Source organism: Microtus oregoni, unplaced genomic scaffold (genome assembly GCF_018167655.1).
Source record: "Microtus oregoni isolate MIOR12 unplaced genomic scaffold, Mior012 000054F_ref0000373, whole genome shotgun sequence".
NCBI classification, from domain to species: Eukaryota; Metazoa; Chordata; class Mammalia; order Rodentia; family Cricetidae; genus Microtus; species Microtus oregoni.
Window position 1 is genome coordinate 12,300,750 of NW_024543830.1, and position 21,340 is coordinate 12,322,089.

The 21,340-nt window shown below is 39.3% G+C and overlaps 1 protein-coding gene and 1 non-coding gene across 2 annotated transcripts in view; both read right to left on the bottom strand.

Annotated features, from left to right (window-relative positions):
- Capza1 (capping actin protein of muscle Z-line subunit alpha 1) overlaps positions 1 to 21,340 on the bottom strand; it is a 46,524-nt gene that overhangs the window by 18,075 nt on the left and 7,109 nt on the right. Inside the window, exons 2-5 of the mRNA XM_041638123.1 lie at positions 9,331 to 9,394; positions 4,833 to 4,884; positions 1,742 to 1,805; positions 598 to 804 (exon numbers count right to left, since the gene is read on the bottom strand). Coding sequence (XP_041494057.1) covers positions 598 to 804; positions 1,742 to 1,805; positions 4,833 to 4,884; positions 9,331 to 9,394 — 387 coding nt within the window. The remainder of the gene's footprint in view (positions 1 to 597; positions 805 to 1,741; positions 1,806 to 4,832; positions 4,885 to 9,330; positions 9,395 to 21,340) is intronic.
- LOC121438124 lies at positions 5,064 to 5,167 on the bottom strand. The gene has a single exon (XR_005973066.1). It is a non-coding gene; the product is annotated as a U6 spliceosomal RNA (small nuclear RNA).

Consider the following 21,340-nt stretch of genomic DNA (forward strand, 5'->3'; position numbering starts at 1 on the left):
TTGTGTACTGAGGTTTTTAAAAAAAATTTTTCTACAGCTGGAGAAATGGTTCATTGAGAGCATGTACTACTTTAGTAGAGGACCCAGGTTCAGTCTCCAGTATCCATATCAGGTGGCTCACAAACACTTGTAACTACAGGGAGTCAAATGCTTCAGGCTTGGGCTGGAGAGATGGCTCAGCAGTTAAGAGCACTGACTGCTCTTCCAGAAGTCCTGAGTTCAATTCCCAGCAACCACATGGTGGCTCACGACCATCTGTAATGAGATCTGGTGCCCTCTTCTGGCCCGCAGGCATACATGCAGACAGAACACTGTATATATAATAAATAAATAATTAAAAAAAAATACCTCTGGCTTCCAAGGGCACTTGTACTCACATACAACCTCTACTCTCATTTACATATATAATTAGAAATAATAAAAAGAAATCTTTTTAAAAGAACTTTTCATATACTTATATTCCTTTAGAAATGATTTAGGGAAGTGACCATTACCACAAGAAAAGTAGTGATGTCTGGTGGCCAAAGCTTCAGAAGGATAAGATAAATGTAAGAAAAATGAGTCCCAAAGCCGGGGAGGACCAGGTAGATACTTAACAGTAGAGAAGCCGTTGGAATAATGCTCTTTCACATAGGCTCTTAAAGCACTGTCACAGGATTCTCTCCAAGACTTCAAGCCTCCGTCAACATCTTCTGGCTGGGGGTCACTCGCTTCTTTCCGTAAATGATCAAACTTAAAGGAAATTTTGTGTCTTGGATCTAAAAATCTGCTGTTACCAAGGTCGCCGTGCTCTGTAATTAAGACCTTTCAGAGAAGAATTACAAATATGAGTAACTATAAAAAAAGACAATTCTTGTCATGTTTTGCAAAAATATCCTAGAAAAGTTAACTTTTCATTTCTTTTCTTTCCCACATTGACTTTTAAATTAAGTATCATTTTTATTCTCATAAAAACACATTTATAGACAAACTTCTCCTCCCAACAATACTTTACTTTTTTATTTCTATCTAATGTATTTTCCATGTGTTTATTTATTCCTAGCTACAATACCAACTTTAACGTATTCACTTTCACATATTTATGAAACTTTTCAGGGCCACTGTATTATTGTGAGCACTTAAGAAATACAGCTACAGGGCTGGAGAGATGGCTCAGTGGTTAAGAGCATTGCCTGCTCTTCCAAAGGTCCTGAGTTCAATTCCCGGCAACCACATGGTGGCTCACAACCATCTGTAATGAGGTCTGGTGCCCTCTTCTGGCCTCCAGTCATACACACAGATAGAATAATATTGTACACATAATAAATAAATAAATTTAAAAAAAAAAAAGAAATACAGCTACATAGTTTATAAATGTATTAAATGAAATCTTTTTCTCATACCTATCTCCTAACTAGCAAATTCCTCGAATAACTTAAACTAGTACAAATTTAATATCTCCTGGTATTTTTGCTAGATTTTCTTTCTTGGTAGCTCTCTGGAACCCAGGGGTTGTATATGCACAGCTTATAACTGAGTTACATATCAAGTCAATGGCATTCTTCTCTCTATTAAAAAACTACCCAGTAGTACCAGAAAGACAAAGAATCTCTTACTACACAGACTACTTTGAAACCGAAGACATAAATATATTTGGCACCCAATTTACTATCTGTTGATGATGTCTACACCTCTATCACCTGCCAACCACAGACTAGCTATCAGATTATTTAAAACCGTCTTAAGGAGCAGTTAGTATTACCTGGTCATCATAGCCTTCTATCTTCACAGGTGTGAACTGATCCATGTTATACTGAGCAAATGCACTATTAAAAAAAAAGAATTGAAAAAGTAAATAGTATCTCCTGTTTACCAGTTTCTTAATCCAAAAACTTTGGATTTATCCTTAGCTTTTCTTTCTCTGACACTTGACATTCAACCCACCAGTTCTACGGTAAGTATGATCAAAGTCTGACTCCCCCATGTCTACTGTTTCTGCTCTAAATTACATCTATCTCTCAACTATTCTCAACTATTGTCTTGCTTCATCCAGCCTCTACCCCTTACAGTTATCAGAATACATAGCTGGTGATCATTGTAAACCGTAAGTCTTACCATGTCATTCTCTGCTTAATACTCTTAACAGTGTCATCTCACTCAAAATGAGATTCCCTCTTCAATGTGACCTATAACATCCTACTTATACCAGAAAAGCTGGGCACTATCAGGGAATGGTTCTGTGGTTAGAAGCATTGGCGCCAAAATAATAGGAAAGAAGGTAAATCCTAGGCCAATCTAATGCATTATCTATGTATATTTTATACACAGCTATAATAAGTCTCCTTCACTTTATAAAGGAAGCAATAATGATGGAGAGGATTACTGAAACACCATGTACTAGACACCAAAAGACTAAAGCATTTCATTCCAGAAATAAGGTGAACTTTTCTTACCCAAGAAAAAAAAATCAAATTATTTGGGCACAGGAAAATACTCCTTTAACAAGTAGGTTCTCCAAAAACCTGAAATCTCTAAGAATTTGAACAAACACACACACACACACACACACACACACACACACACACACACACAGCTTTGGTGTCTGTCAGTATAATTAAACCAGCAGACACATCTGAACTATGTATCGACACAACCAGTACTGATTAGAAATAAGGACAACTACTGTGTTTGTTTTGAGTTAGAGCACTGTTCCTCAACCTATGGGAGTGGTGGGAGGAGGATCACCTTTGCACAAGGGTCACCTAAGACTATCTGCATATCAGATACATTATGTTTCATAATAGCAGCAAAATTAAAATTATGAAGGAGTAATGAAAATAATTTTATGGTTGGGGGTCACCACAACGTGAGGAACTGTATTAAAAGGTCACAGCATTAGGAAGGTTGAGAACCACTGAGTTAAGAGTTTCAATCTGTAGCCCAGGCTAGCCTTGAACACATGTCAATCCTCCTGTTCTCACCTACCAAATTCTGAGATTGCTTGCACTAGCATGGTTGCCTTCAAGCACTTCTGAGTGTCATTCTACCCTAGTATCAGTAGTAATATGTTGAGAGTTATATGGAGTTTCTTCAATGTGGACCTTAGTTTCCTAAGTAAACTATATCTAGGGTATCAGCCATGAAGAGAATTACAGTGATGGTCTTGAAATCCTAGATCAACAGAATCTAGTCCCAAAAGCATCATGGACAGGGCAAACGATTGTTTACTAGGTAACAAATTCAAACAGATTATATAGCATACCCAAATAACTGGGATAGTTGTATGCTTTGCATCAACATGTTCTTGTACGCCTCCCCCTTCCCCAGTCCACCTCTTTCCAGTAATATTCAATTCAGGTTTCCTCTTTACAAAGAGACTTTGGGCCAGTTGGGTAGACAGTAACTGAAAGGGAATTTTGGGAAGAACAGAGTATTGATAAAGCCAGGTAACATGGGCCCTTGAAAGTCATTGTTTGTATATGACTCTAAAAGAAGAATCAACAAGCAAAACAAAAATCCCAAGCCAAACAAGCCCTACCACTATGTTTTTGAAGACAAAGAAGACTGAAAATACTATTTTTTTTGTGCATGACATCTCACTTGCTTGTCTAGAACTTGCTATGTAGCTGAGGTTGGTCTTGAGTTCCTAACTCTCTTGCCTCTGCCTAGTAAGTGTGGGGATTACAGACATGCACCATTCAACCTGGCTGGATCTGGTATTTCAGTAAGATTAGTTCACCTGTCAGCAATTGGGATTCAGTGACCAGGGAGAATAATCATGACTTTATCCTGTAATTAGTTATTATTTGTGAAGCTTTATCAATCAATACTTATTAGCAGGCTAACTTTTCTATAAGTAGCAGTGTAAAAAGATTCCACATTATGTCTAGGCATGGTAGCACACACCTGCAATCTCAGCATTGCAGAGGCAGAGGGGCACAGAGTCAGAGAGACAGAGGGGCAAAGAGACAGAGGGGCAGAGGCACGACTGCTTTGAGGCCAAGTATTAGGCCGGCCTGGCCTACATAGCAAGTTCAGATCAGCCTTAGCTACATAATGAAACCTTACCTCCCAAAACTAAAAACACAAACAAAACAAAACAAAAACCGTATGAACTAGGAAAATTTTGCTTTAATGAGAAAAAAATCTAGACAAAACCAAAAATTAGCAATTTGATACATTAAGTTTTAAGAAAACAAAAGTTTTAGGGGGAACATGTTTCCTCTACCAATTTGAGAGAGAGAAAGAAAAGTAAGTAAGACATACAGCTTGGCTATGAAGCATTACCACAAACGGTTCTCAATTGTTTCCTAGGTAACAGCTCTTAGAACAGTTTTCTATAGTTGAAGAGACTGTCTTGGCTTGGTTTGGAAGGTCTAGTCCCCAGCTGGCAATAATTTTAGGAGGTTCCAGAAACATAAGGAGGTAGGCCCTAGCTGAAAAAGATGGGAGGATGTCCTCGGGTTGGATCTTGTGCCTGTCTGTGCTTTCTGTCTGCCATTAAGTAAGAAATCTCTGTCACATGTTTGCGACACCATGATGGTCTATCTAACCCTGGGCCAGAATCAATAAGGCCATAGACTATGGACTAATAAAAGTGTTAGTCTAAACAAACAAATAAAAAGATAGTGAACTTCATTTAGGACTCACTAACACAAAGATTAACTGCTTTAGTTTGAAGTGTCTCAAACTAGCTTTGCAAAGTACTAGTTTACTGTCACCACAGATCATCCAGTGGATGAACGAGATTGTTGGTTTGCAGTGCTGACCTGTACTGAGGGCCTCACACACACAGGCTAGTCAAGCTCTCTGTCAGAGCTGCACTCCCAACCGTGGGCTTAAGAGGTACTTACTGTGCTGCCCCTTCCCTGAGGAGATTGTCATTATTAAGTAGTAGCCGGACATCTGAGGAAGAAAGCATTGGAATACACTGAGTACAGAACAAACTCAAGAAATTTTGGTCCATTTCTAGAATATATTTTTAAAATTCAGGGAGTCTTTATGTATACTCCATGTATGAAAATTCTAAACATGCTAATGAGTAATGGACACTAATGTCCATAGGTTCCTATGGAATTATGCCTAAGGTTGAGTCTGAACTCTTTTTTGTTTTGTCATCCTCGCGCAGGGGCCATGCTAATCTCTGTATTGTTCCAATTTTGGTATATGTGCTGCTGCAAGCGAGCACGAGTCTGAACTCTTGATCCTCCTGCCTCCATCTCCCGAGTGCCAGGATTACAGGTGTACACAACCATACCTAGCAAAGAACTATGGGAAACTAAGACCTCTTTTTATGTTTTGAGTTTGGTCTCATGCTGTAGTTCGGGCTTCCCTGAATTTGTAATCGTCCTCTGTCAGCATCCTAAGTGGCTGGGGTTACAGGTGTGCACCACCACATCCACCTAATGTCTAATAGATGAAAATCTGGATGAGATGATAAAGGCGGATCTATACATTTATTTAATAATTTTTCTGGTTTTTGTTCTGGAAACAAAGGCTCATTCTGTACCTTAAGCTAGCCTGAAACCAAAGTAATTCTCCTGCTTTAGCCTCTTGGGTATTGGAATTACAAGCAGGGGTCATCGTTTCTGGCTGAATCTGATCTTTTTCTTTCTTTTTTTGTTTTTGATTCTTTTATTTTTTTAATTTTTATTTATTATGTATACAATGTTCTGCCTGCATGTGTCCCTGCAGGCCAGAAGCTGGCACCAGATCTTATTAGAGATTGTTGTAAGCCACCATGTGGTTGCTGGGAATTGAACTCAGGACCTCTGGTAGAACAATCAGTGCTCTTAACCGCTGAGCCATCTCTCCAGCCCTCTTTTTTGTTTTTGAAACAGGGTTTCTTTCTGTAGCCCTGACTATAGTAGAACTTGCTCTGTACATCAGGCTGGCCGTGAACTCAGAGCTCTGCCTAATTTTATTCCAAACTGTTGGAATTAAAGTGTACCACCACTGCCTGGATGAATCTGAAATGTTAATAAACTTCAGATAGAATCTGTACAGGCACAATAGTACTGAGAAATGCCCTTTAGTATGGGACTTTGTGAGGAGAGGCAGTGAGAACTGAAGTTTTCACTTATGCTAAAACTAAAGGCATAGGAAGAATCAAAAAGTAAAAGTTTAAAAAGTCAATTTACTGTCATTTTTTTAAATGCAGCTCATTAAGAGGTCCTGCCACGAAACACTTAAATGGTGTTGACAAAAAGCTGAACGCATGCTTTTCGATTTTCAGCCGTAGCAGGAAAAAAGCTGCGCCGTTTAAAAATGCCAGCTTTCTGGGCTGTCCTGCCAGGGCAAACTCTGACTCTTTTACGCAGGCGGTTCGTGCGGTTTGCAAGCACAGGCTGCTGAAGCTCGCTTGCTGGCAAGGACCTTGAAATGCCATAGAGTTGTCACAGTAAACACGGCTACAGCCAGTACCTCAGCCATGAGGCTGGAAAGCTAAGGAATGGACTGGATCTAGCTGGCAAAGCCACGCCTTTAATCCTACTGAGATTGCTTGGTAAATTAAAGACTCATGTGGTCAGAAAAACAGAGAGAGATACAGTAAAGAGAGATTCAAAGACAAAGAAAATTTTTAAATGGTTTACAGTGTGTTAAAAATATACGCAGACTAAAAGTTGAAGTTCTTAAAGTAAAATACAAAAAAGGAAGAGAGTTGTTGTGTGTGGTAGCACACGCCTTTAATCCCAGTGCCTAGAAGGCAGAGACAAACAGATCTCTGTGAGTTCAAGGTGTAGTAGTGTACACCTTTAATCCCGAATGCCTGGGAGGCAGAGACGGGCGGATCTCTGAGAGTTCAAAGCCTGGTTTACAGAGTTACTTCAGGTCAAAGATACAGAGAACCTGTCTCAAAAAGCAAAAAGTTAAAAGTAAAAATAAACGAAATAGAGGTTAAAACAAAGCTGTACAAAGATGGAAAATACACAGAGAATCTTGATACTGTATGCTATTATGCTCTCTTTGAATTATTTAAATGCTGAGGAAGGAGCAACAGATGCTAAAAGATATTTATTTATAAATGCTGCTGAACTAATCCAACATAGATATTTTAAAAATGCCTTGAATTTGAAATTTGGATCTAAGGACATGATGCTTTGGAAAGGAGTTTCTTATTTTGTTTTCACAGAGGGTGAGACGCTGTTCATTTCTTCTATTCCAATTTGGTATGATGGACCACGCCCTCCTGAAGGGTTGGTGTGAACACCTTCAGAAAATTGCTTTGCTCAACTGCCAACTGAGATGAAGCTAACACACAGGTTATACTGTGAAAGACCTAATTAACGACGCCCCCATTCAGCAGGAAGCAGTTTGGAGAGAAAAAACTGCGCCCATGTTCCCAAATATGGTTTATAAACGTTCTTTTACATTTAAAGGGGGATATGATATAGGTATGAATAATTTGCATTAGTATAGATTTTGCTTTATTGATAGAGATTTACGGTCAATTTTGTTATATGTATAAGTGTTTCTGATTTTGATTAAGGTATTGTGATTGTGTAGTTCATTTAAATATGTACTGTATAATTAAGAAATATAGGTTGTTAATGGATAATCATCGATAATAGTAAAGCTTGTAGTCATGTTAGTTAGATTTTCTAGATATATAGAGATATATTTTAGATAGACATTCTTCATGTCTTTCAAAGATTACAGAATAGGACATTTAATGTTTTAATAACTGAGGACTTTTCATGACAATGAGACACTCTGCTCCTGGCAGCACCAATCTACTTCAAGAGGAAGATGGGCATCGAAGAGGCTCGTTATGGAGTTTTGATAGCCATTTGGGCAAGAAACTGCTCTTGCCTGGACTATTGCATAAACTGGACACAGAGAACCCACAGAGAGAGGACTACTGAACTTGCCTAAGGTGAGATGATCTTTCGGGGTTCCTGATTCATTTTGAAAGAGTCTGCGAGACATTCTGCAGGACACAACAGATAGTGACTGAACTGACTTTGAATTTTCCTGCTTTATGGAAATGTCTGCTGGATACCATGGGCCTGAAGGCTGAAGATGGATGCCCCAACGGTACAAAAGAACTTTGGGTGACTGTCCAGGCAGCGAGATGTCTTTGTCATTTCTAGAGTTTGAAGTTTCTTAGTTCCTGTTTACTTAGGTAATATATCTTTCTGGAGTCTTTGATGGAGTTAAGAATAGTTAGTTATAGTTATAGTTTTCCTTAGTTATGATAAAGATTATTGTAACTTTTACTTGATAACTGTTTTGTTATATGTAATTTTGCTATGTTAAAGCCTTTTTTTTTGTTTAAACCGAAAAAGGGGAAATGATGGAGGAAGGTCATTGGCTAATAAAGGCACTGCCCTGGCCCATTTTATTGGTTAGAGGATAGGTGGGAGGAGTAAACAGAACAAAATGCTGGGAGGAAGAGGAAGTGAGGTCAGTCTCGACAGCTTTCCTCTCAGGAGCAGACGCCTGAGAGAGACGCCATGCCCCGCTCCTGGCATGAAGCTCCGACCCAGGATGGACTAGGCTAGAATCTTCCCGGTAAGACCGGTTCTCACAGATTATTAGAGATGGGTTGATCGGGATGTGAGAATTAGCCAGTAAGGGCTAGGGCTAAAGGGCCAAGCAGTGATTAAATGAATACAGTTTGTGTGTTGTTATTTCGGGGCATAAGCTAGCCGAGCAGGCGGCCGGGGTGCTGGGAACGCAGCCCCGCCACTCTTATTACTTCACATGAAGCTATTTAAAAATTCTATTCACTTATTTTTAGTTTTAAGACAGTCTTTAGTCCAAGTTGTACTGGAACTTGCAGCAATCCTTTAGCATCCTTAGTGCTGGGATTGCCGGTGGGAGCCACCAAGATAGCCAGTTTCCTTAAGTCTTTGCTTACTTGGGACTGGCATCCTAATTAATGAAGGAGGCATTCAAAGCTAGAGCTAAATCCTAACTTTTAGATTTAGTAGCTGAGTGGCCTTGAATTAGTTCAATGTTTCTAATTGCCGATTTCTAGCAAAGCTGTAACAGGTCATCAAGAATCAGGAGACAACAAGCACTCACAGCTAGGTGTGTTGGTGTACACCCATGTTCTAGCACTCAAGAGTTCAAGGCCAGTCTGGGCCACAAAAGACCAAAATTTAAAAGGAGAAAGGGCTGGTGAGATGCTTCGGCAAATAAAGGAGTTTGCTTCTAGGCTTGAGGACTTGAGTTCAGTTCTCAGGACCCATGTGGTAGAAGAAGAGACCAACTCTCACAATTTGTCTCCCCCCCACCAAAATAAATAAATGGAATAAAACTTTAAAAAGAAAGAAAAGGGGGAAAGCTAAATAATGACAATAATTAAGGAAGGCTTAGAACAGCTCAATATCAATCTTTACTTACCATTGAATACTTCATTAAACTCCCCAGGGGGTGCATGAGTGATAAATTTAGCGGCTATGCGTACCTAAAGAAAATAAAATTTATTGTAAGTTTATTGTGAAGAGAAACAAACAGCTGGGTATAGCTGGGCACTGTCTAATCCTAGTACTTTCGGAGGATCTTGAGTTGAAGGTCAGCCGGGCGATATAGTTAGACTGTATTTACCTCCCCCAATCTCCCCCACAAAAGTCCAACAAGACAATTTAAAAAAACAAAACCAGAAACATGTAAATGCTGTTAACAGATCATAAAAATTTTGTGTTATTTAAAAAAAAAAACTTCCCTTCACACACATGCAGTGTCCATAGAGGCCAGAATAGGATGTCATATCCCCTAGAACTGGAGTTACAGACAGCTGTGAGCTGGCATGTGGGTGCTTGGAATAAAATCCCAGTCCTCTGGAAGAGCAGTCAGTGTTCCTAACCACTGATCCATCTTTCCAGCACCATTGTTTGTTTAAAGATTTATTTATTTTTATTAATATGTGCATGTGTCTGTATATGTGCCTGTATGTTCTGGTGGTACCCAGAGGCCAGAAGAGGGCATCACTGGAGCTGGAGTCACAGGCAACTTTATATAAATCATCCATTACCAGCAATGCATCTCTGACCATCTGCAAGAGCAGCAAAGACTTCCGCTGGATCATCTCTCCAGCTGCTCTCCAGTTGCTTTTTGCAACAAGATATCTTGTAGCTCAGGCTGGCTCAAACTTGCTGCATAGTTGCTCTGACTACCCTTCCCTCTACAAGGACTATAGGTGTGCACAGCCAGTTCTATGTGACGCTAAGATATAATTCAGGGCTTTATGCATAATAAGCAAATACTCTACCAACTGAGCTACTTTCCCTGCCTACAATATCTCTTGAAATAAAAATTTATTTAAAGCTTTACTGTTTAGAAGCCTTTAAATTTTCTTTCTACAAAACACCTTAAAGCTGTTTCTATCAATATAGATATACTTTGTACTAACAGTCATTTTGAATTTTTAAAAACATTTATTTTTAAATGTGTGTGTGTGTGTGTGTGTGTGTGTGTGTAAGAAAGAGAGAGAGGGGGGGGTATGGGAACCACATATGTGCAGAAGGCTGAGGAGTCCAGAAGAAGGCAACAGATATGACAGGGGTTGTGAATAACCTTATGGGTGCTGAAGAAATGAATCCCCAAGTGGTTCTTCTGCAAGAACAGTAAACACTCTTAACCACTGAGCTATATCTCCAGCCCTTTGAATTTTTGTTTAAATATTAATAATCAGCTTTGGTCAAAATATAAAACAATCACAAATAAATCAAGCAATAATCTCTTAGAAACATTTTAAGAAAATTAAACATTCCATACTAAACAAGGTTTAGTACTAAGGATGTGATTTACAAATTAAAAGGAGGGAAGTCATATGACTATCCCAAATCTTATTGGAAAAACAAAACATAGTATCTTAGAATCCAACAAACTACTCGTTTTGGAAGCAACACAGTAAGTTTCCTTGACCTGATAACTGGCTAGAATTCTAAGGTAACCTACATATTAAAGAAAATTAGCACTGTCACCAATTTTGAAATCTAGACAAAGCTGACTTCTATCACTTTTACTACTCAGCTCTATATGACAGGCATAAAGCATTATGGGGAAACTTTCTTCTATTACTCATTGTGGCCTCCCTCTTCTGTCCTCTATCTAAGGCTATCCTCCCCATCGTGATCAGATACTAGAAACGGATGCTAGAATGGTAGGATCTATTCTGCATCTCATTTCTTCTTCTATACTTAACTTTCATCTTATGCTCTGGGCAGTTCCATTTCTGAGTTCACTAACATGCTCTTCAGCTATGCCCAGTTCGCTATTCAGATAATTATTTTAACTCTCCAAGTTTCCACTGTTCTGATTTTTAGTAATTTCCCTTTATGTATACAATTACCCCCCTGAGGGCATTAGTCATTCTTGTTTGGTGCTCCTTTAGCTTTCCTGTTCATTTTACCTAGAGCCTGTCTCTAGTTCTTTGAAGGGCAAGGCTAGGCTTACAAACACTTTACCTTTTCCGGGAGGGAGGAGGGAGCAGGGTTTCTCTTGGTACAGCACTGGCTGTCCTAGAAATTCATTCTGTAGCCCAGGCTGGTCTCGTTCACAGAAATCCATCTGCCCCTACCCCCCAAGTGCTGGGACAAAATACAGGTATGAGTCACCATACCTACCATGAACACCTTATATCTTTTGAGTAAGCCTAAAGGTTACCTTTATTGCTGCAGGCCTCTCTCTTTTTTGGAGGTTTGGAAGGGGTTGAGATGGGACCTCAGATAGCCCAGTCTGAACTCAAACTCAGTATGTAGCTCAGGCTGGCCTTGAACTCCTGCTTCAGCCAGTTCTGGAATTGCAGGTGTTAGACACTGTGACTAGCTCATTGTTCATTCTCAATGCTATATTCTGAGAATAAACACTGGCTTTGGTAGATGTGCTTCTATTTGCCATGTGACAATATCTTCATATAGATATCTAATAGTTATAAAACAAGCTCTCTCTGACTCTCCTGGAACTAGCTTTTTAGACCAGGTTGGCCTCGAACTCACAGAGATCCACCTGCCTCTGCCTCCAGAGTGCTGGGATTAAAGGCATATGCCACTGCTGCCCGGCTGTTCCCCAATGCTTAATGTGTCACACAGGAAGATGTTAAAATCACAGAGATAGAGCAAAAACGATTATCTAATAGATAAGGCAGTTCCTATTTCTAGATTAGCACACTTCATACAATTTTAAGTTATGGTCACATCAAAATTCAGCCATTTTTTGTGTGTGTACATATACACAGGTATGCATCTTCATGGTAGGTATGTGGAGGGAGGTTAGAAGACAACTCTTCAAAGTTGGTTCTTTCCTCCACCTTGTGGCATCCAGGGAAGAACTCAAGTTCTCAGGCCTGTACACAAGTACAAGATGATCCACTGGGTCATCTCACAGGCCTCCAAGCCATTCTTAAGCAGAAAAACCTGTCTCACAAGCCCTTTGAAAATGAGCTGGACATTGGTACACTACCTTAAGCCTAAATGGGAGGCAGCAAGATGGTTCAATGAGTAGAAGCACTTGATGCCAATCTGTGCTTGATGCATTCAGAATCTACACAGTGGAAGCTGAGAATTGACTCTCAAACTGTCTACTAACTTCTACATGTGCGAGTAAACATTCATGCAAATCCACCCTGAACAAGTAAGTAAAATGTTTAAAATTATAGCATCAACATGACAACTTAAAAAAAAAAAAGACAAAACAAAGTTTCAATGTAGCTGTGAATGTAGTGGCTCACTCATGAGTGTCCTATAATCCCACATTTGGGAGCTGAGACAGTCTGAGTGACACTGAGAGATATTCAAGCCAGCCAGAATTACTGTGTAAGAAACCCCATAAGACTAAATGTTGAAATATGATTTTCTAATGTATATCTTCCTTAGCACATAAAACAACAGTTGGCTGTTGGTATCATAAGTTAAGAAATTTGTATATCTCTTTGAACAATGAAATGTTTTCTTTTGTTTGTTTGTTTTCTGAGAGTTTCTCTTTGTAGTCCTGATGCTCCTGGAACTAGACCAGACTGGTTTCAAAATCAGAGATCCAGCTGCTTTGCTTCTCGAATGCTGGGATTAAAGCTGTGCAGCACCAAGCTTATCTGTGGCATATGAGCTGAGTGGTCATGGTCACATTTTGCCAGTGTGTTTCTCATGACACCACAAAAACGTGAAACTCCCCTCAGGAAAAGTGCTTATATTCTAAACCTAAGTATATGCCGATTCACACATCACTTAAAATATATCTTCCCGTCAGCAGTGGCAGCACAGTCCTTCAATCCCAGCACTCATTCAAGGCCAGCCTGGTCTACAGACCTAGTTTCAGGACAGACAGGGCTATGTAAAGAAACTGTATCTTGAAAAACAAAGACCATAAAATAAAAACAAATAAATCTAAAATAAAAAATTCAAGGATGGCAAAAGAACGAATTGAGGCATTGTCAAAATGCTGACGGCAGCAAGGAAGGATATTAACAGTCACTCCTCTAAAGAGAGGAGCTCAAGTATGTAACAGTGAGGGGAGAACACCAAGCAGCAGTGTTACATTCTGGTTCAAGTGCTAGAAAAAAGCAACCCCCTGCATTTGAGACCATCAAGAACATCGACAGCCTTTCAAGTGCTAAACTGATTTTTCACTCGTTGAACACAATGCCTAAAACCAGGTCAAAGTAGTAAGAATTTATATACCCAGTCTAAATTAAATACTAAAGTCAGATCCATAGCCCACCAGGCTCCTCCATCTCAACTCTTTTTCCTACTACTTAGCTTCTGGATCTGTCTGCCTTAGAACTACTGAAGCTTTTCCTACTTTTTTGTCAAAAATAAGCTACTAGAGCAGTGGTTCTCAACCTGGAGGTGGACTGGTCTTTTCACAGGGGTCGCCTAAGACCATCTGCATGTCAGATATTTACATTATGATTCACAACAGTAGCAAAATTACATCTCATTTCTAGGCTTTACTTGTGTTTTTTCTTCAAGGAAATTGTCATTACTAAACATTTAACTGTTTATTGCCCAGTTCCTCCAAAAGAATTTGCAGAGCACAGAGCAGGATCAGCAAACAGCTGACGCAGAGGGCAGAGGTAAGTCACATGTTTTCTGTTCCATAAAATAAACAAATATGATAGTGACCAAGAAACCTTTGCATGCTAAAATTTCTATTTCATGAAATTTTTACACCACGAGATATTCTTTTGGTATCGTTCAGGCTTTGTAGAAGCAAATAGAGAACTGGATTTGTCCCATGGGGTAACAATATAAAAACCTCGCTGGGTGGTGGTAGTGCACACCTTAAATCCCAGCACTCGGGAGGCAGAGGCAGGTGGATCTCTGTGAGTTTGAGGCCAGCCTGATCTACAGAGCTAGTTCCAGGACAGGTGCGGCTATTACACAGAGAAACCTGGTCTTGAAAAACCAACCAAACAAACAAAAACAAAACCACAAACCTTTAGCACTGAGTGAGGTAAGCCAGACCCAAAAAGAGGAACATGGGATGTACTCACTCATATTTGGTTTCTAGCCATAAATAAAGGACATTGAGCTTATAATTCATGTTCCTAGAGAAGCTAAATAAGGTGAATCCAAAGACAAACACATAGGCATCCTCAGGAATATTAACCTTCATCAGGCGATGAAAGGAGACAGAGACAGAGACCCACACGGGAGCACCGGACAGAAATCTCAAGGTCCAAATCAGGAGCAGAAGGAGACGGAGCACGAGCAAGGAACTCAGGACCACAAGGGGTGCACCCACACACTAAGACAATGGGGATGTTCTACTGGGATCTCACCAAGGCCAGCTGGCCTAGGTCTGAAAAAGCATGGGATAAATCCGGACTAGCTGAACATAGCGGACAATGAGGAATACTGAGAATTCAAGAACAATTGCAATGGGTTTTTGATCCTACTGCACGTACTGGCTTTGTGGGAGCCTAGGCAGTTTGAATGCTCACCTTACGAGACCTGGATAGAGGTGGGCAGTCCTTGGGCTTCCCACAGGTCAGGGAACCCTGATTGCTCTTCGAGCAGATGAGGAAGGGGGACTTGATCGGGGGAGGGGGAGGGAAATGGGAAGCGGTTGTGGGGACGAGGCAGAAATCCTTAATAAATAAATAAATTTAAAAAAAAAACAGTTTTAAATAAAAAAGTATATGAAAGAAAAAAAAACTTGAGTGGTAGATGGCTCAGTGGATAAGAATTCTTTTTCCAAGCCTGATGATCAAAGTTGAATATCCAGGACACACATAGTGGGAGAAGTGATTCCTACAAGTTGTCTTCTATTAAACTTCATCCTCGTTTAGACCTACTTAAAAAAAATATTTATGTGGCTGGTGTAGTGGCACACAGCTTTAATCCCAGCACTTGGGAGGCAGAGGCAGGGTATCTTTGTGAGTTCGAGGCCAGACTGATCTACAAAATGAGGTCCAGGAGAGCCAGGATTGTCACACAAAGAAAACCCATCCTGAAAAATAAACGAACAAATAAATAATACAATTTATTATTACTGCCTATTAAGTACTGAGCTTTCAAATTTTATTATCACTGCCTATTAAGTACTGGGCTTTCAATTTATTTATTTTGTGTACGTATGTTTGCCACCGGCTATAAACCCCAGCTGTCCTTACTGTATTAGGATTTGAGTATAATCTATCTTACCATTTTAACACATACCAAATAATTTTTCCTTACTAGGAGTTACCACTGTATGTTATAACAATTTATATCATGCTGTCTAAAAATGGTGTACTTAAGCAGAAGGTTTACTACATGGGGAAAAAAGAAACTGGGCTTGGTGGCACATGCCTTTAATCCTAGCTCTTGGGAGGCAGAGACTGAGGGATCGCCAAGTTTGAAGCTAGCCTACACACAGTAAGCTCCAGAGCAGCTAGGACTTCAAATAAGAATCCTTCTTAAACAAAACAGTTTTTTATAGTTTTATAGTTATTTTATAGTTACCATTCCCAACCATTTCCATGTAATTCCATGCAATTTAAGCACCAAGTTAGAAGGAATTCATCCCTTAGTTCTCATTCTGGGTTCTAAACCATGCAGAATTTTGATAAGGTTTCTGAACATGTATCCTAAGTGTTCATTTAGGCATTTAAAGTGAATGCTATGACTTGTTTGAGTAAATAAAATTTAAAGTATTTGGTCAATCTCAGTAGAGATTAAGCCAAGTCTTATCATAAGTGCAGCATGTACGTAGAAAGGGATGGAAAGGACCTAGTGTTTTACTACTTAGTATTTAAATATTCAGATCTATCTGAATATTTAAAGAACTAAGACAGGACAGAAAGACAAGAAAACTGTGGGGACATGAAGGCAAAATACTCACATACATAAAATTAAATATATCCTCATAAAACATTTTAACTATTAAAAATGTTAGAGAGAGAGAGAGAGGTCTGACCTAGACAGAACCAGTATTTTCCGAGAAACATAACTAAGTTAACAAGAGCAAAAGCACAGCAACAACCTGAGATTAAAGTGTCCTAGAGTAATGGTGCGGTTTCCAAACTCAGAGGGTAGAGTTAGCAGTACAGGCTTGTGCTGATGGTACAAAACAGTGGGAAGCAGCATTTGCCTTCAGGATCTGGTGCATTTGTTTATGACATCCTAACAGAAAGGTACATCCTCCTCCCCGTAAAACAATTTTACTTTTTCTTTTTTAGTTACTGGGAATCAAACTATTTCCCAAGATATCTTTCCCATTCAACTGCTTGAATTTAGTTTCTTCATTTGTAAGTATAATTCCTGTGTACATGGAGGACTATTTTAACTATCCAATTGATGTAACATAAAATACACTTAGACACAGTACTTAATTTTTTCTCTTAAGCAAATGGCCAAGCATTATCAAAATTGGAGTGATGTGTCCTCTTTAAAAGTTCAAACCTTTGTGTTTAGTAATGTGTTCATTTACAAAGAAAACAAATAAACAAAAAACAATTCTTAGATCCCAGGCACTGAGGTGATACTAAAGAAGAGGTTAAAAAAGAACATGAAAAGAAACACTCCATTTGCTTCTAACATTGAAATCACTGGGGGATTTAAATGAGCAGATGCCTGGGTTCGACCTGCAGAGATTTTGATGTGACAGCTCTCTTAACAGGCAGCAGTGTAAGAATTAGTAGGGGTTCGCTTTTACAAAACTTCCTCAGCAGCCAAGGCTGTATGTCAAGTCACTCCCTTCAGCTAATATGAAGTGCAAATAATGGTGGATACAAATAACACAAGATAAACCACATTAAGTACCTCACCCTTCCAATCTTTGTATATTTTATCAGGTTAGCAAATAAATTTACATGAGCAATAGCCTTTAATAAGGGACGTTTAAAAACAACTATTTATTTATTTTCAAAGATGTATTTTATTTTAACTTTTTGTGTAAATGTGTGTGGCCATGTGCTCATGGGTGCTTGTGTCCACACAGTCCAGAAGAAAGCAAAAGACACTCTGTAGCTAGAATTATAGGCAGTTGTGAGCAACTCAGCGTGAGTGCTGGAACACACACTCAGGTCCTTTGTAATAAACAGTATGTGCTCTTAACCACTGAGTTGTCTCTCCAACTCTAAAAAGGTCTAAAATAACTACAAATCAGAACTGGCAAATCAAAAGTATAAAGATTATAGGGCATAGACCTTAAGAGGAAGGAGATGGATATATGGGTTAGGTTGGTAAAAAAAAAAAAATCTACAAGGAAGAGAAAGGTGGGATTTTAAAGTTGGACTCTGTAAAAATACTTCAGATACTTTTACAGGGAAATTACAAGCGGAAGAATAGAGGAGAGAAACAGGAGTCTGAGGCCAGTCTGGGCTACTAGTCAGTGTGTCTTCAAAAAAAATTAAATGAGCGGGCTGGAGAGATGGCTCAGCGGTTAAGAGCATTGCCTGCTCTTCTGAAGGTCCTGAGTTCAATTCCCAGCAACCACATGGTGGCTCACAACCGTCTGTAATGAGGTCTGGTGCTCTCTTCAGGCATTTATGCAGACAGAATATTGTATACATAATCAATAAATAAATATTAAAAAAAATTAAACGACTGAAGAAGGAACTATAAGGTTCTCAATTTTGAGATATAGGGGCTTCCTTGGAGCCCTGTAAAAGCTCCCCTAGTAATGTAATAACAAATTAGCCTAAAAAGAAAAAAAAATTCCCACTCATTTCTATTACCCAAAAACTTCACCTGATCTTAGTGGTGTACCTTACTGTATATATACCTATTATGGAGGAAGATACCATCAAAATTTCTGGACCACACAGATAATGTCCCTGGTTCCAATTTCAGATTTAAAACATTTAAAGTAGAGGCCAGGTTCAATACTATCTACTTAGGAGGCAGACAGAAAGACCATAAATTCAGGTCATCCTGGGCAAGTCTTAGTTTTGCACTAAGGTAACATATAAATGCTTAATGATGGCTCAAAAAAAAAAAAAAGGGTTGCATATATAGGCCAGTGGCAGAGCACTTCTACAGCATGGACATGGGTCTAGGTTTAATACTAAGTACTACAGGGATGGAATGTATGTATATATTATATAATAAATATAAAAATTGCTAAAATTATAATTTCCATGTGACTACAATAGCTAGAAAAAAATAGCCTCTTTTGTATCTATTAAATTAGTGTTATTTCATTTTTACAATTTGTTTCTTCAACTTAGTCAATATAAGTCCCCAAAAGAGATAGATTTAGTTTCCTGATAAATCCAACTATTTAGCATATTAGGCAGAGAATTAACATTTGAAACATTTCAAGTTCACAGTTTTTGGATGCTATAAAGAATTATCAGGGGGCTGGAGAGATGGCTCAGTGGTTAAGAGCATTGCCTGCTCTTCCAAAGGTCCTGAGTTCAATTCCCAGCAACCACATGGTGGCTCACAACCATCTGTAATGAGGTCTGGTGCCCTCTTCTGGCCTGCAGACGTACACACAGACAGAACATTGTATACATAATGAATAAATAAATAGAAAAAAAAAGAATTATCAGAATACTTACTAAGAATAAATTCCTGACCAATGATTCCAGAAATTCTGATTCAGTAGGTCTAGGATAGAACCTAGAAATTTGCTTTTGAAAGAAACTCACCAGAAATGATACTGTAGGAAAGAACTGTTCTAATCAAACCCACGATTCTTAAAGTGCTTTTAGCACATTTTATGCAAGAATTTCTGGTGGCACACTTAAAGAAGCTCAAAAGACCACTACCTTGATTTAACAACAATTATGATGCCATCAGAGCATCTGGATATCTCAACAGCTATGAAGGTATTTATGTTGCCATGGTACCAACTTGTTCTGTTGTTTAGGGCTATGCTCAGCATCTCTACTCACTTTCTACCACCTGTGCAAAGGAGTCAAGGTCCTAAGGAGGAAACAAGCTCTAAGGCAGACTGCCAACTGTAGTGGCATTCAATTATACTTTAATAAAGACTGCCTGAAAAATCTGAAAGTAAAAAAGTCCCACTGGTCAGCCTTATAAACCAGATTATGATAACACACACCTCTAATCCCGATAGCCACTCTCGCTACCATAAAAATTGGGTGGTACATGCCTTTAATGCCAGTGGTGCATGCCTTTGATCCCAGCCCTAGAGAGGAATATGCCACAGACTGGCTGTTTTACTTTTCAGATCTTCAGGTTGAACCCGTTTCTGACCCTGAGTTTTTATTAATTACACCAGACAACATTGTATGCACTCTGCTAATTATTAGTTCTGGACACTTGGTCCTTTGTTGTTGTTGTGGTTGTCTTTTTAAGCTTCACTTTACTCCTAGGGATGTTTTGACACGAATGCATATTTATAAAGGACCTAACATATAGTAAGTACTTAAAAGATTATCTAAATGCAAAAACAATTCACAAGGAAAAGTCCCTCCATTTCAAAAGCCCACCACCTATCTCTGATGCAGCCTTCTTGCTATTATGCTACACCATGTCTGACATAGCAACATATGGTTCACTCAGATGAATATTTCATCTCACAATGACTTAAAATATGCAATAAATTTTACATATTGCTCAAAACTGAGTAACAGAGCTGTGAAGAATTTCTAGTAACCCTGGAAAGGAAGGAAAGGCTAGTGGCAGAGAGAACAATTACACATGCTTAAGCATAGTGTGAAAGGAGTCTGGAGAAATGTCTCAGAGCTGAGAGTACATGCTGCTCTTGCAGATTTGAGTTTAGTTCCCAGCTCCCACGGGGAGTGGGGCATTACTCCAGCTATATGGAATCATGGGATACAACTCTTGGACTCTAAGGGCACCTACATTCATGAGGATATATCTCCCCTCCCAAGCCCCCACATATACCACAATTTAAAAAAAACAATAATGAAAATATCCAAAAATCTTGTTAAAGAGTGAGGAGTGGGGATGTATTCCTTTTTCCCATCAATTGTGAGGCAGGCAGAGGCAGGAGGATCTCTGTGAATTTGAGGCCAGCCTGGTTTATGTAGCAAGTTCCAGGACACATAACAGAGGGAACCTGTCTCAAAAAAACAAAATAAACAAGTAGTCCTCTTGGAGGCAGATAGATTTTTTTTGAGTTCAAAGACAGCCTGGGCTACAACATACAAACAAAAGGGTGCGTGCGGGGGGTGGGGGGGGTGGGGGTGGGAAAGGGCAGTTGAGCAAAAAACTACAAAAAAAAATGAGGGGATATATAGCTCAGTGGTGGAGTGTTTGCCAAACATACAGGGATATACAAACAATGAAAAGTAAAAGCTCCCACCCACAAAGAAAACAATGGTAGAAGGAATGTGGACAGATTAAGTGGAAAATAGAGATAGGATGTGGCAGTAAATGTTTATAAAAGCAGCATTTGTGAAGTAGAGGCAGGAGGATCATCCTTTTATACAAGTTCCAAGCCAGCCTGGGCTACATGAGACCTCAGCGGTTAAGAACACTGGGTGTTCTTCCAGAGGACCTGGGTTCAATTCCCAGCATCCACATGGCAGCTTACAACTGTCTGTAACTCCAGTTCCAGTGGATTCAACACCAATGCATATTAAACAAACAAGCAAACAAACAAAAACAAAACAAACAAGACAAAAATAACAAAGGGGAAAAAAAGGGTCTTTTGGGCTGGAGATAGAGTTCGGTGGAAAGATGCTTCCGTAGCACTCACAGGGCACCATGGTCAATCTCCAGCACCAATAGTAGAAAAATGGAGGGATGAACAGAAAGGTGAAGTTGCAGAGCTCTGATGAAGATGAAGCAGTCAAACATAAGGAATAGCTCTGCAACCTGGAACTCCATTTGGCTTGAACTATACAAGTGTGTGTGTGTTGTTTTATTTGAAAGAGGGTCTCACTATGTAGCCATTGAGGCCAACTGGTCTGGCCTTGAACTTTCAAAGATCTCCCTGCCTCTGCCTCAAAAGTGCTGGGATTAAAGGCATACCTGGCCTACATACAATC